Raw genomic sequence first — 14,747 nt, forward strand, 5'->3', positions numbered from 1 at the left:
CACAGGATGTGACTGTGGGGGAAGGGCAGAGCACCGTCCGTATCCCCCCCCCGGCCGTGCGCGTCCATCGTGGGCTCTTTTCTTCGCTGGGGGGTGTTCTGTGGGGTGGGTGGACCGACCGAGTGTGGTTAACCATTCAGCCGGTGAAGGCCATCTGGGTCGTTTCCAGTTTATGCATAAAATTGCTCGAAATTCACGTACTGGTCTTTGTGTGAACGTAAGTGTTCATTCTCTGAGATAAATGCCCAAGAGTGCAGCTGCAGGGTCATACGGTAAGTGCATGTTTAATTTTAAGAAACAGCAGACTGTTTTCCGAGTGGCCTGCGCCTCCCATCCCTACCAGCGCTGGGCGAGACCCATCCTTGTCCTGCCCTCGCCGTTCTGACGGCCACTGTGATTTCCATTTGCATTTTCCCAATGGCCAGTGCTGTTGAGCATCTTCTCGTGGGCTTTTCTGCCATCCATATACTCTTTAGTGAAATGCCTGTTCACATTTTGCCTCTTTTCTAATTGGAGTGTCTGTTTTCTCACTGCTGAGTTTTGAAACTTCTCTGTGTCCACTGGATAAAAGTCCTTTGTTCTGTTTGTGGTTTGCAAATATGTTCTCCAGTCAATAGCATGTCTTCTCACCCTCTTCACAGGGTCTTTAGCAGGACAAAACGTCTAAATTTTGATGAAGTCTATCTAATTTGTCATTTATGGACTGTGCTTTTGGTGTCCAGTCTTCATAGATGCTGTGCTGCCTCACCTTTCATGTGTAGGTGCACGACTCACCCGGGGGTGGGGTCAAGGTGAGCTTTTACATGTGGCTGTTCAACTGTCCCAGCACCATTTATTGAAAAGACTCTTTTTCTGCTGCTCTGCAGTGTCATAAATTGAATGTCTGTGCGTAACTGTTTCTGGACTCCGTTCTGTTCTGTCAGTCTTTTTCTCTATCCCTAAGCACTTCAGATTTGTCCCTTTTTAGGATTGTACTGACAATTCTTGCCCTTTGGCATTTCCTATTAAATGGAGAATCAGTTTGTGAATTTCAGATAGAACCAGTGGGATTTTGATTGGGATTGCATTGAATCTTAGATGAATTTGGGGAGAAATGGCATTTTTAGAGTTCAGAGTCTTTTGACCCCTAAGTGTGGTGTGTCCCTTTTGGTCCTTCTCTCGTGTTTCAATAAGGTTCAGTGATTTTCTGTGTGGGGACCTTGCACATCTTTTATTAGATTTATTCCTAGACATTGATGCTTTTGGACACTTAGTATTATAAATACTATCATTACAATTTTTCATCTTCTAACTGTTGCTCACATTTATAGATATAATAGATTTTTGTACATTAACCTTGTATCTATCAACGGGACTTCTCTGGTGGTCCAGTGGGTAAGACTCCGTGCTCCCAATGCAGGGGGCCCGGGTTCGATCCCTGGCTGGGGAACTAGATCCCGCATGCAAGCCACAACTAAGAGTCTGCATGCCACAACGAAGATCCCGCATGCCACAACTAAAACCCGGTGCAGCCAAAATAAATAAATATTTTTTTAAAAACCGACTTGTATCTATCACTGTTGCTGTGTTCTCAGATTCTAATAGTTTTCTAGGACCTTTCAGGTTTTCATCATACACAATATGTCATTCACAAATACTGAGTTTTTTCCTACCCTTCTTGTTCTTTTATACGTGTGTGTATGTGTGTGTGTGTGTGTGTGTGTGTGTGTGTGTATATATATATATATGTATGTATGTATGTATGTATGTATTTTGGCCACACCACGCGGCTTGTAGGATCTTAGTTCCCTGACCAGGGATCAAACCTGGTCCCTCAGCAGTGAAATCATGGAGTCTTAACCACTGGACAGGCCGGGAGTTCCCCTACCCTTCCTATTCTTATTCATTTTATTTCTTTTTCTTGCCCAGTTGCACTGGCTAAAACCTTTAGTACAATATGAATAGAGCTAGTGATAGTAGACATCCCTGTCTCCTCCAGTAGGGTTTGCTGCTTTTTTTAAATTAGGTTGGGATCATCACTCTGCCGAGGGGAAAGGTCCAGAGGAGAGAGCTGATGCTGGGAGACTGTCCTGGAGGATCCTGGGGTGGGGGGTGGAAGGCCCTGTGGGTGGGCTCAGTGGCTGGTGACTTTTTCACAGAGGTGGATGTCCTCTTCTGATGGCTTCTGTCTTGTCAGGAAACGTGTCGGTAGCTGAGCGTGAGGATGAGGAAGAAAAGGGGAGAGGGAAGCTGTAGGGTTTCCCGAAGCTTTAGTGCTGTCGTGTCTGAGTGGCGTCTTCAGTCAGCAGCTTTGCTGGTACATTCAGAGTTGGGGCCGTTGTGTTGGGCCAGGCCTGGGACTTTCTGACAAGCTCAGTGAAGTGGCAGGGCCAGGGAGCGTGTGCTGATGGGGCTTGAAGCTGCTGCTTGAGGACACATCATCCTGGGGCTCTGGGGCGCTGGTGTCAGCAGTGAGCTGGGAGGGGTGATGGGCAGAGAACCGGGTGTTGAACCGAGATGCTGGGGCGGGGTTGGGGGGTTACTGGAGGTGACAGGGTCCAGGGTGTCATTGAGGCAGAGGATGAGGTCACTGGCAGGAAGAAGAGGTCAACACCGAGGGGCCGGGAGTTGAAGGGTGGTCCACGGGAATATGGAGACCACCAGGAATTCAGGCCTGATGCAGCGATGCGGCAAGGGCTGGGGTGGGTGGTGGGTGGTGGGCGGTGGGCGCGGCCGGCGATGGACGTGTCAGCCAGGACTCGTGGGTGGAGGAGGGGCTGCGGGCTGCAGCAGGAAGAGGGGTCGTGGCACTTCCAGGCCTGGGGGCGAGGCGGGGAGAGAGAAAGCAGCCCCGGAGAAGGCTGGCGGGAAGGGAGCCGGGTGGAGGGGCCGCGGTCGGGGGGAGAGCAAAGGCTGAGTGACGGGGCTGAGGGCGTGGGGTGCTGCTGGAGCCTGGCCCCGGGGGAGGGTGTCAGGACTGGGGGTCGGAGGGCAGGGTCAGGAGACCCCTCCTCTGTGCCACGTCTCTCACAAAGCCTCTCTCTTGCCTCCGGCACACGTCGTGTGAGACTCTCAGGAGGTGGGGCCCCCACCACGTCCGAACCCACTGCACCTCCGCCGCGGGGACTGCTGCTGGGCCACCTCGAGGCGACCACCTGTGTGCCAGGCCGGGCTGCCTGCAGGGCAGCCCCTTGGCCGAGCAGGTCTGAGGCTTTCTACACTTGAGTAGTTACTCAGGCGCGTCCTTTAGGGCTGGTGCTCTCAGCCTTTGTGGTCCAGCCGCGGCTGCCGTCCACGCTCACGTCCTGCTTCCAGTTTGCATGTGTTGATCGTCAGGGAGTTGAGCATCTATCTGGATGCTTCCAGTGGGGTCCATGCTCTGTCCCTGTGTGCGGCCCTCATGATTGACGTGAGGACCACTTTGTCCTGTTGATTGCAGATGTTTTTACTCAGTTGACCATTTGTCTTTTGCTTTTATAGGTTTCGTTTTGAATTGTTTTGTTTTTACAATGCAGACATTTAAAAAATCTAGTGCAGTCGGATTTATCGGTTTTCTTTTTGGTTTCTGGGTTTTGTGTCAAGCTTAGAAAGGCTTTCCCCTTTGCTGGGATCACACAGACGTCTTGCCTTCTTCCTTCTGGTACTCCTGTGGTTTTATTTTTCCTACGGCTGTGTCAGTGATGCACCTGGATTGGTTTTGGTGTGAGGAGAGGGGTGGCGTCCGCGCATTCGAGCAGGCCTCCCCTGAGGCCCCCGCTCAGTTCTCCCGTCTGCGCCTCTGCTGGCCACTCACTTCCATACACTCTCTCCTGGGCGTCCTGCTCACCATGGACACTGCTCGACCCCACTTCTCAGGGCCCTCCTTCCTCCGTCTGCCCCTTGCTGGCCCTTTCCTCGCATCTGGCAGCCTGTCCTGCCCTCCTCCTGTGGCTCCTGTCCTGTCCACCGCTGCCGGGAGTGCGTGCGGGTCCCATCGTCTCTCCTGCCAGGTCTCCTGCCAGGTCCACCCCCCCTCAGATCCGCTCACATCACTCATTTGTCTGGAAGGCTCTGGGCTCCCCCGGCCCAGGCCGAGACCAGCTCCTCTGCTGACCCTGGCCCGGGCCGGTCCTGTTAGTCCCCGCCCCCCGAGGCCGCACCTGATACCTGATACCTGACAGGTGTGCTCACACCTGCCCTCCCTGAACAGAGCACTAAGTGTTGTTTCGAAGAGGTTTACCTTCACGTGGCTCCAAAGCCAAACAACAGGAGTGGCCCAGAGCTCTGGCGCCGCCCACCTGCACCCCTGCCCCGCCCCCGCCCCGCCCGAGGCCCTTCCCATTGCTTCTCTCGGAGTCCCGTGTTTCTGATACAGGTTTACACGTGTGTTCACACAAAGGTTGCTTATCATGTACAGATTTTACACCTTTTTTCCTTCACTAAACAGTTTGTTTTTTTTTTACTAAACAGTTTCTTAGTGACCTTCTCGTGAGGGTGCTAGGAGGCTTCCTCACAAACCCCTCAGGGCCTTACTTAATGACCCTTTGATAGACATGTAGGACGTAAAGGCTGCTGCAGTGAGGGGCCTGATGGTAGTGCTGTGGGATTAGCTTTTAGAACGTTCTAGAACAGGCCTGCTGGAGGCAGGTGAGGGCCCCTGGGGACAGCTGCTCTGCTCGCACGTGCTGTCACTGTGGAAACGCTGCCCTGGCCGCACCCCCAGATTGGCCCCTCCATGGGTCCCGCACCAGTGCGAGGAGGAGCCCGCTGCCCGCCCGCCCTGCTGCTTGGCTCCGTCCTTGCTGCTCACGCCCCCTCAGCCCACCCCGCCCTGCTGCCGGTGCCCCCAGCCCCTCCCTGGGGCCACCCCGGGGCCACAGTGGCCCTCCTCCTCACCAGCGCACGTCCTGCGCCTCCTCTGAGGGCAGCCAGTTTTCCTTGTCCCCCGATCCTAGGCCACCCCCAGGCCAGGCCCGTAGGGCAGGGCTGGGGTCAGCATGGCCAGACCGCTGGCGGAGTGCCTGTTGTGAGCCAGACCCTGCCCTTGGGGCGTCGGGTTCCCTCCCTGAGCAGGTCCCCACCCGAGGCTGCCCTCCAGGTCCCAGCACGTGGCCCTGGGCTCGGACCGGGTGGGCCCCCAGCTGGCTGGTCCTCTGCGGGACAAACGGTGCCCTTGGTGGACTTGTGCCCGCGACGGCCGGATATGCAGCGGGGATGGGAGGCTTCCCAGGTGAGCCGGGCTGGGGCGGAAGGGGGAGGGGATGGGGCGGGGGGTCGGCCCGGGGATGAAGCCCAGCTGCCTGTGGTCCCCGAGCAAACAGACGCCCCGCCTCGGGGTCTCGGCAACCAAGCCCCAGCCACTTGCCCGTGACATTTACATGCCCTCACCTGCTAACGGGCACGTCTGTGTGTGTGACTCTGCAGGATGGTGACACACACTTTGCTCTTCCCAGAGTGAGAAGCAGTTGGTCACTCCCCATCTTTTGCTGTCGTAGATAAAGCCACAGGGAAAACCGGCTCCAACCCACCTTAAGCAGGACAGGGATGCGAAGCCCCCAGAACCTGAGGGAAGGTGGGCACCCCACTTCCTCCCACGCCCCGGCCCCTCCACCCTGCGCCTTCATCTCTCCTTTCCTCTCTCTGAGCGAGGCACAGCCTCCCTGTCCCTGGGTGAGTGAAGGGACACTTCCCGACCCTCAGAGGCTCTGGGCTCTTGCTACACTGTCCCTGATTCTCACAGATGCTGGGAAGTGGGCACGAGGCGCAGGACGGTGGCGCTGTCAGCAGGGCCCCACGGATTTAGGCCTCAGTTCCCCAGGTGGGAGATGGGGATAATGACAGGGACGTGCCGGTGTGTGCAGGGCTGGGACAGTGGTCGGGGAGGGGCCCTGAGACACTCAGGCCAGCGTGTGTCTGTCCACACCGAGGGCCTGGGCTGGGGCCCATAAGCCGGGTGTCCAGGGGTACTCTCAACAGACTCTGGACATAGTCCAGTGGCGTGGGCTCAGAGGATGAGGGGCAGTGGCCACTGTCCTTCCAGAAGGCTCCTCCCACTTCAGCCCCACACTCCCATGCAGCGCCCCAGGCATGGAGCTGAGAAGTGGAAAAATCGTCCAGATTATCTCTGTTTGACATTCCAGGGAGGCTTGGGGCAGGATTTGTGGACTGAGGCGGCAGCCGCCCTGCTTGGCCCCCTTGGCCTGGGTGTGGTGTGGTGGTCAGTTGTTGAGACTCCACTGAGCTGTCCTGGCCTTTGTGGCTCAGCTGAGCGGTGAGTCTTGCAGCTTGGGGGCAACTGTTCCTGGACTGTGTGGCTGGGAGGAGGCGGAAGAGTGGGGCTTGAGGAGGGGGAACAGGCGGAGATCTCAGACTCAGCCTGGGGGGGCCGGGCACTGTGCTGCCCCCCATGGAGACTGTTCCAGGATGGGCACCCACTGCAGCGGGGTCCTGGGACTCCCTGGGGTCAACTTTCTCTCAGAGGAGGCAGTCCAGCGGCCCAAGGACCCACCCCAGGTCACATGCCCCAGGTCCTCAGGCAGCTTCCAGCAAGGAGTGCTGCTAAAGGGGCCCAGAGGGGACCTGGGGCTTCAGGCAGGTGGGTCCCCCAGAGTAGGGGGCTGAGGACCCGGCTGAGCTGCTGTAGCCCAGCAGGAGACCAGAGTCTCCAGTGTGCAGTGCCCGGGCCGTTGGGGGCCCACAGGGAGCAGGTCTCCATCCTGAGCCCCGTGCTGCCTGGGGCGCAGGGGTGGGCCTGGGTGAGGCTTCAGATCCTGCCCCAGACGTATTTTCATGGGTGGCCTTCAAAATAAGAAAACAACAGCTAGAAAACACAACATCTGTTCAATTTGAAAAGCTGGTGGTTCTTCTGTTTTCGGTTGTTTTCTGTCCCTTACCCCTGCTCCCCCGCATGCAGGGGTCTTAGTTCCCCGACCAGGGAATCGAACCCATGCAGTGGAACCATGGAGTCCTAACCACTGGACCAGCAGGGGATTCCCCTCTAGGGGAACTTCTGTAGGACGTGGGCATCAGAATCTCTTTTCTTCCATAAAATGATGGGGTAGATGACATCTCCTAAATCTTGTCACACGTAACAAACCCGGGCTGTGGCTCTGATGTTGGCGCCCACTTGGAGAAGATGGTCCCTGAGGCCCTGTGAGCCCACTCTGCCGTGGAGCCTTGGCCTGCAGGGGACTTCCTCCCTCGTGGACAGGGCGGGGGCGGCATCCTCTGTGGGTCCCCCACCCCTTCCCATGGCTGGAGGCGGGGTCGGGGTGGCCCTGGGCCCAGTGCCTTGCTCCTCCTTCCTGCGGTCTCTTGGGGCCTACCCCAGAGAGGTGAAGATCCCATGTGCGGGCTGGAGGGGGTCTCAGCTCCCTCCAGGGGAACATGAAGCTACCTGTGAGTGGCCAGCAGGGAGGGAGAGTCTTACAGAGCCAGTGAAAGCTCCGCCACACCTTGGGTATGGTCTGGGATCCACCTCCAGCCTAATGGGGGAGGAGCTGGCACGGTGCCTGCAGGCCTCTGGCCTGTCTCTGTCTCGGTGGAGAAGTGGTGTCTCGGGGGCAGAGGCGGGACTTGGGGGATCCAGGCAGGGGGTCTAGGCAGCTCACTGTCTGCCTGGCCCCAGCAGTCGGCAGAGGTGGCCAGCTGGGGGCTGGCTGCCTGGAGGGCTCCTTCCTGGGCCTCGCCAGTCCCCTTTCCTGTCCCCAGGAAGCCTCTGAGGCCTGGCTCGCAGAGCGGACAGCTGGAGTGCCAGCAAAGTCCAGGGCAAGGCAGAGCTGTAAAGCGAGGCTCCCAATACACTGGGGGTCCCGGGGCAGGAGGGACCTGACCTCATCTGATCTGGCCCAGGACAGTTCCCTTCCAGAAAGAAGGGGGCACTCACTGAGACCCCTGAGTACAAGTCTGGCCAGAAGAAGGCTGGGTCCACCTCTAGATGGCCACAAGGTCTGGCCGAGTGGGAATGGGGACTCCCGGTGGGCAGGCTGAGCTGCAGGTGGGTACCTTCTAGGTGGAGCATGGCCATGGCCTCCCGAGGAGTGTCCTGGGACCATGCCTAGTGAGCACACCGGGCGTGCTGGGCAGGACGGGCCATGGTGGGGACTGTGGGGCTGTGCCCCAGCCCAGCTGCCTGCCCACCTGTCTGTCAGGCAGGCCACCTGCACCTGTGTTCACACGACCAGGGCTTGGACCGCCGCCCAGGATGGCAGAGGGAAGCACCGAGTGGCCTGAGCTAGAAACAGAAAGCCTGGCGAGGAAGAGGCCCAGACTCGGGCGGTGAGGGACTGGGGTGCTGGTCAGGCCAGGCCAGGCCCTCCGCCCTCCGCAGCTGCGCCCGAGCAGCAGGGCGGCCCGGGGCCCAGGCAGCAGGGCCCGCCCTCGGGAAGGCCGTAGGCCGCACAGCCCTCGGGGAGTCCAGGAGAGCCCAAGGAGAAGGTGACCTTGGCCAGCCCAGCCCGGCCCAGGGTGCACAGGTCAGGGGTGCTGCGGGGCAAAGGCTGAGCCGGAGGCCTCAAGGGGCCGCCTCTCAGGAAGGCCGCCGCAAGCTGGCAGTGCTGCCCCTGCTCCCCTCTCAGCCGCACAGCCTTCAGAGCCCTTGCTGGAAACACCGAGTGTGGGGGCCAGGATGCGGGCACAGCCAGCCCCCTCCCCTCTGCCAGGATCTCCCGGGCAGGGCTTGCCCTCACACAGGGCGGGGCTCCGGGTGGAGCCCGTCCCCCCGTCTGGCCTTGACGTGCTTCCTGCTTCCTCCTCTCAGGCCAGCGGGAGCACCTGCCGTGTACAGCTGGGCCGCCGGCTCCTCCGAAGGGGAGGCCTTCCTGAAGACACAGTTGCCAGGCCCGCTGTACCCTCGGTGCCCTGGCCCCTTAGAGAGCCTCAGCCCCAGGCACTGGGGGCCGGACCCTGGGACTCTGGACACACGCCCGCCCGGGCCCCCTGTGGCCACACCTCCTCGTTAGCACCGACCCCAGAAGGCTGGGGGCGTGGGGAGGGAAGGCCCCCGCCATGGCTGCTCCTAGACCCCACCTGGTCCCCTAAGGCCTGTTAGGTGAGAGGGGCTTTTAGGGCTCCCAGGGGCCTCTGCCCCTTGCCCTGGCCTCCCCTTCCCCTCGGCGAGGTGTCGGGGGGCTGCAACTTCATGATCTGGGTCATTAGCTTCAGACCCTGAACTGAGGCTGGCCGGGTCCAGGACTGCTTCCCACAGGGTGGGCACCCTGACCCCACGAGGGAGGGAGGCCTTGTCCATCGAGCAGCCGAGGTGCCAGGGCCCTGGGAGGCCGGCTGCAGGTACCCTCCCTTGCTGCCCTTTCTGCCTGGGGCCCAGGCCCCTCATGGCTGCCCGGGTCTGGTCACAGCGGGGGGCCTCCTGACCCAGCCTTGCCAGGGGCAGAGGACACCAAGCCTTAGAGAGGGGATGCCCCCCAGGGCACCAGTCCAGCCAGCTGCCCCGCCTCTCAGGCCCAGCCTGGCCCCCGTGCTTCCCCGTCCGGTGCCCCCAGCAGCCCCCCTGGCAGGCAGCCCCCGCCATGGCCGAGCACCTGGAGCTGCTGGCAGAGATGCCCATGGTGGGCAGAATGAGCACACAGGAGCGGCTGAAGCATGCCCAGAAGCGACGTGCCCAGCAGGTGAAGATGTGGGCCCAGGCTGAGAAGGAGGCCCATAGCAGGAGGGGCCAGCGGAAGCAGTCACAGAAGGAGGTGGCCGGCGGCTGGCCACAGAAGCGGGTCCTCTTCCCCCCCAGCGTTGCCCTTCTGGAGGCGGCTGCCCGGAATGACCTGGAGGAAGGCGAGTGTGGGCCAGCCACGCACGGCAGGCAGCCCTGTCCCTGTCCCTGTCCCCCGGTGCAGGCCTTGAGAGGTCCGCCAAGGGTGAGGCCCAGCGTCCTTAGCCACAGACCCCAAGTGGTGGGAGCCCCCAGGGTAGCCCTCACAGGCCAGCCTGTGGAGGGTCCTGCAGTGAAGGTGAGGCTTGGGGGGGTGGGTGGGGGCCCTGGGGGGGCCCACAGGGCTTGGCTCGGGTGGGCTGGGAGCCGCCCAGTCTTCGCCGCCTCTTGCCGGGGTGCTGGGCTTGGCTCGGGATACCTGCTTGCCTGGGTCCTGAGCCTCCATACAGGAGTATGGTGGAGCCCACCTGGCAGGTTAGAGCAGGGGGAGCGGGGGCTCCCCGTACGGGCTGCCCCCTCGATGCCTGCCCCTGGCTCTGCCTCTGACTTCTTCCTTCTTCCCATCAGAACCTTCCCAGATGACAGGCCTGAACTCTGCGCAGGCCTCCTGTTCCTTTCCTGTGCCCACATGCTCACAGCCCCTGTGCTCTCCCGGGAGGCTCCCGAGGGCGCTTTCTGCCTCCCTCCAGGGCAGAGGCCTCTGCCGTAGAAGCTGGGGTGCAGAGGGCAAGGAGGGGCAGGGTGTGCCTCAGGCCGGTGCATGCGGGGAGGAGGGTGCAGCCAGGGAGGGCCAGGCCTGGGCACCTTGGGCCCACACTCTTGGCTGCAGCGGTGGGGGGCTGCAAGTGCCAGAGACGAGGGGTGGTGTGGTGTGGTGTGGTGTGGTGTGGTGTGGTGTGGTGTGGTGTGGTGTGGTGTGTGTGTGTGTGTGTGTGTGTGTGTGTGTGGAAGGCTGGGGGAAGCATGGTGTGTGTGTGTGTGTGTGTGTGTGTGTGAGTGAGAGAGAGAGAGGGAGGAAGGCTGGGGGAAGCATGGTGTGTGTGCGTGTGTGTGTGCGTGTGTGTGTGTGTGTGTGAGTGAGTGAGTGAGAGAGAGAGAGAGAGAGGGAGGGAGGGAGGGAGGGAGGGAAAGAGAGGGAGAGAGAGAGAGAGAGAGAAAGGCTGGGGGAAGCATGGGACCTGACACAGGGATGGCCGACAGAAGGTGCCAGCACCCAGGCCCGGGGGACGACAGTGGCTGCCACACAGGAGGGCCCTAGTGCCATGACTCAGGAGGGCGCCCTGCTGGAGGGTAGAGGCAGAGTGCTGCTGTCTGTACCTCGCTTGGGGGCCCAGCTCCTGAGCCCTTGGCCTGGGCTCTAGTGTCCCTCCTGCCACCTGTACCACCACCTTTGTCCCCGTCCTCTGCTCTCCCGGCTACGCACAGCCGTCAGCCCAGGTACCCCAGATGCAGGGACCTGAGCAGGATGGTGCTGGCCTGTGGTGGGACTTCTGTGACCTGAAAGCACTCCTCTCCTCTCTGCAGTCCGCCAGTTCCTCGAGAGTGGGGTCAGCCCTGACCTGGCCAATGAGGACGGCCTGACCGCCCTGCATCAGGTCAGCCTCGCTGAGGGTGCAAGGAGAGGACGGGGCCCTGGCCTGCGGCTCGGGCACTCAGGCCATGTGCTTTGCAGAGCTGCATCGATGACTTCCGGGAGATGGTGCAGCAGCTCCTGGAGGCTGGGGCCAAGGTCAATGCCCGTGACAGTGAGTGCTGGACACCCTTGCACGCCGCGGCCACCTGTGGCCACTTGAACCTGGTGGAGTTGCTCGTTGCTCGGTAGGGCCCGCTGGGAGCAGGTGTGGCTGGAGTGGGCGTCTCTATCGGGGAGGGGCCGCAGCTGGGCCCGGGGCAGGCAGGACCTTCCTTGCAGTGGGTAGTTCATCTGGAGACACCGCCCAGGCATCTCATCTCTGTGGGAAAGTGTGCATGGACCCTGGCCTCTTGTGTTCCCACTGACCTTTGCTTACCCTGATGCACCCTGGCATGCAAAGTGGGACCTGGGCCGAGACCACGGATGCTGCCACCCCAAGGGAACTAGCACATACTCAGGGCAGTGTGGTCCTCTGCCTGCCAGGCTGCTCACACCATGAAGAGCATGGGAACTCCTTGAGGACAGGCCTTGACATCCTGCTCTGGTCTTCTGGCCTTCCCAGGGTCTGCACAGAGAAATGCCATTCTGGTCAGAGCCACGAGGGAGAAATTGGCAAGGGGGGATACCTGGACACAGGTGGCTCCGTTAACGAGGGCAGAGCAGGGCTGGGCTCCTGAACACCTGCCTTGGTGAATGGAGAGGGTGGTCAGCTTCCCCAGGGTCCAGGAGTCCCCCACTGGCTGGCCTTGGAGACGTCTGGGCAACAGTGGTGGGTGTGTGGGTGCATGGCAGTGGCTCCCGTTTGCACACAGATGCCTTGGAGTGGGACGGGCTGGGTGTGCAGCGTCACGGGGCAGCAAGGGGGTGCGCACAGGCGGCCCCTAGCCCCACTCCGTGCCCCTCCACAGTGGGCACCCAGCCTTGTTTTGGGCCCTCCTTCAGCTCCCCGCAGCACTCTCCTGACACCCAGGCTCTCTCCCCACCACCTTCTGCTGCCTGGGGCCCCCAGAGTCTTGGCACCCCCTCGTGGCAAGTAGGCCCACTGTACATATTCACGGGGGCAGAGGGGTGCCAGGATCCTGAAAAATCAGACATGGTGGAGACTGCAGGACAGCCCACCTGGCCCCAGGACAGCATCCAGGGCCAAGGGGCTGCCTCTCACTGCAGGTGAGGCCTGGGCCCCTCTGGGGCAGCCCTAGGTGGAAGGCCTCCGAGAGGGTACTGGGGGCTTCCGCTGGGGGAGAAGGGCCCTGTGAACAGCGCCCCGTCCACCTTTCCCGCAGTGGTGCCGACCTCCTGGCCGTGAACACGGATGGGAACATGCCCTATGACCTGTGTGAGGATGAGCAGACCCTGGACTGCCTGGAGACGGCTATGGCCGGCCGTGGTGAGTGCAGCCCTGCCTGCCTGTCTGCCGGGGCAGGGGCGTGCGGGTTGCGGCGGGTAGTGTGCTGGGGGTGGAGCCCTGAGCCCACTGCCCTGCAGGCATCACCCAGGACAGCATCGAGCGGGCCCGGGCCTTGCCCGAGCTGCATATGCTGGAGGACATCCGGAGCCTGCTGCAGGAGGGGGCGGACCTCGATGCCCCCCGGGACCACGGCGCCACGCTGGTGAGGACGGGGCCGCGTGGGACCCAGGCAGGGGAGGAGGCTGCCGGCCGAACCAGGGCCGGGACTCAGGGACCGGCGGTTTGCCTGCAGCTACACATCGCCGCGGCCAGCGGGTTCGGCGAGGCGGCTGCCCTGCTGCTGGAACACAAGGCCAGCCTGAGCACCAAGGACCGCGACGGCTGGGAGCCACTGCACGCGGCGGCCTACTGGGGCCAGGTGAGTGCCTGTGGGGCGGTGGGGCCGGGCGGGCTCGGCGGCTCCGCAGGCTTCAGCAGCCAGGGCTCGCCGGCCCACAGGTGCACCTGGTGGAGCTGCTCGTGGCACACGGGGCTGACCTGAACGGCAAATCCCTGATGGACGAGACGCCTCTCGGTGAGCCTGGGGCCGCATCCTCCCGGTGTAGGGGGCAGGCGGGCGGGCGCCCGTGACCCTCCGGCCACTCCTCCTCAGACGTGTGCGGGGACGAGGAGGTGCGGGCCAAGCTGCTGGAGCTGAAACACAAGCACGACGCGCTCCTGCGCGCCCAGGGCCGTCAGCGTTCTCTGCTGCGCCGACGCACCTCTAGCGCCGGCAGCCGGGGGTAAGTGCCCGCCCCTCCCGCCAGGCCCCCGCGGGCCCGCCCGGTGCCCCACCCACGGGCCCTCGGCCGCCCTCTCCTCGCCCCTCGGGCTCTGCCCCGGGCTTTGCCCCTGCTGATGTCAGCTGGCAGGCCTCCGTGCCCTCTGGAGCTCGGGGCAGAGTCCGCAGGGAAGGCGGTGTCTCCCCCCCATTCCTCCTGCCCGCCCCCTCCCAGGAAGGTGGTGAGGCGGGTGAGCCTGACCCAGCGCACCAGCCTGTACCGCAAGGAGCACGCCCAGGAGGCCATCGTGTGGCAACAGCCCCCGCCTACCAGCCCGGAGCCGTCCGAGGAGGACGAGGACCGCCAGACGGATGCGGAGCTCCGGCGGCCGCCCCCCGAAGTGAGCCCCGCCCAGCCGTGCCCCGCCTCCCTCCGTACCAGCCTCAGGAGCTGGTGGGACCAGGGGCCCCGCCCCCATATGCAAGACTCGAGCCCCGTGGGCGTCAGTTGCCGCCCCCACCCGCGTTTCTGCCCTTGGACTGCCACGCAGCCCGGGACCCCAGGCCAGAGGGGACCTTCCTGATGGCCTCCGGGGCCTGTGCTCCCCACACAGGAGGAGGACCCAGAGGCGGCCAGGCAGCACAACGGCCGAGTGGGGGCGTCCCCCGGGCGGCACCTGTACTCCAAGCGGCTGGACCGAAGTGTCTCCTACCAGCTGAGCCCCTTGGAGAGCACCACCCCTGACGCCCTGGTCCAGGCCAAGGCCCCCCACACCCTGGCAGAGCTGAAGCGTCAGCGGGCTGCCGCTAAGCTGCAGCGACCCCCGCCTGAGGGGCTCGAGGCCGCTGAGTCTGAACTGCCTGTGGACACTGAGACCCCCCAGCTGGAGTGTGGCTCCGGGGCTGGTGGAGACCCACCCCTGCTCAGACTCACAGCCCCCTCAGAAGAGGCCCGCGTGGAGAAGAGGCCATGCTGCCTGCTCATGTGAGGGGCTGGCGCTTGGGTGGCCAAGGTCCCACTGCCAGGCCCAGGGCCCCTGCTCTGCGTGCCGCAACGTGTGTCCCGGGCCAGGCTGCCAGCCTCCTCCTTCCTCGAGGATGGACCTGTGGCAGAGGCTGTACCTGGGAAGCACCTGGCTGTGGAGACCTAGTTTCATTCTGTGACTCTCAATAAAGGGCCGTTCTGCCACCTGCCCTGTCGTGTGTCTCAGCTGGGCCACCACTGCCATGGTGGGGAGCTGCTGTGTTGCTGGGCCTGGGTGCGCCTGGCCCTGTGAGCACCTGAGGGCTGTGGGCGCGTGCTGGGGCTTGCTTGTGGTGCCCA

At 62.4% G+C, this 14,747-nt stretch overlaps 1 protein-coding gene across 1 annotated transcript; it reads left to right on the forward strand.

The window, feature by feature from the left end:
• Positions 1–9,485: 9,485 nt before the first annotated feature.
• On the forward strand, positions 9,486–14,612 carry PPP1R16A (protein phosphatase 1 regulatory subunit 16A; the record flags this gene model as incomplete). The annotated part of the gene is made up of 10 exons (XM_079722232.1): positions 9,486–9,750; positions 11,147–11,217; positions 11,295–11,440; positions 12,539–12,642; positions 12,741–12,865; positions 12,956–13,081; positions 13,162–13,237; positions 13,316–13,445; positions 13,659–13,824; positions 14,038–14,612. 10 exons carry the CDS (start codon positions 9,486–9,488, stop codon positions 14,410–14,412), a joined length of 1,584 nt encoding a protein of 527 aa, XP_079578358.1. The 3' UTR covers positions 14,413–14,612.
• Positions 14,613–14,747: the final 135 nt, after the last annotated feature.

The sequence above is a fragment of the Hyperoodon ampullatus genome (assembly GCF_949752795.1).
Source record: "Hyperoodon ampullatus genome assembly, chromosome: 17".
Classification (NCBI taxonomy): Eukaryota; Metazoa; Chordata; class Mammalia; order Artiodactyla; family Ziphiidae; genus Hyperoodon; species Hyperoodon ampullatus.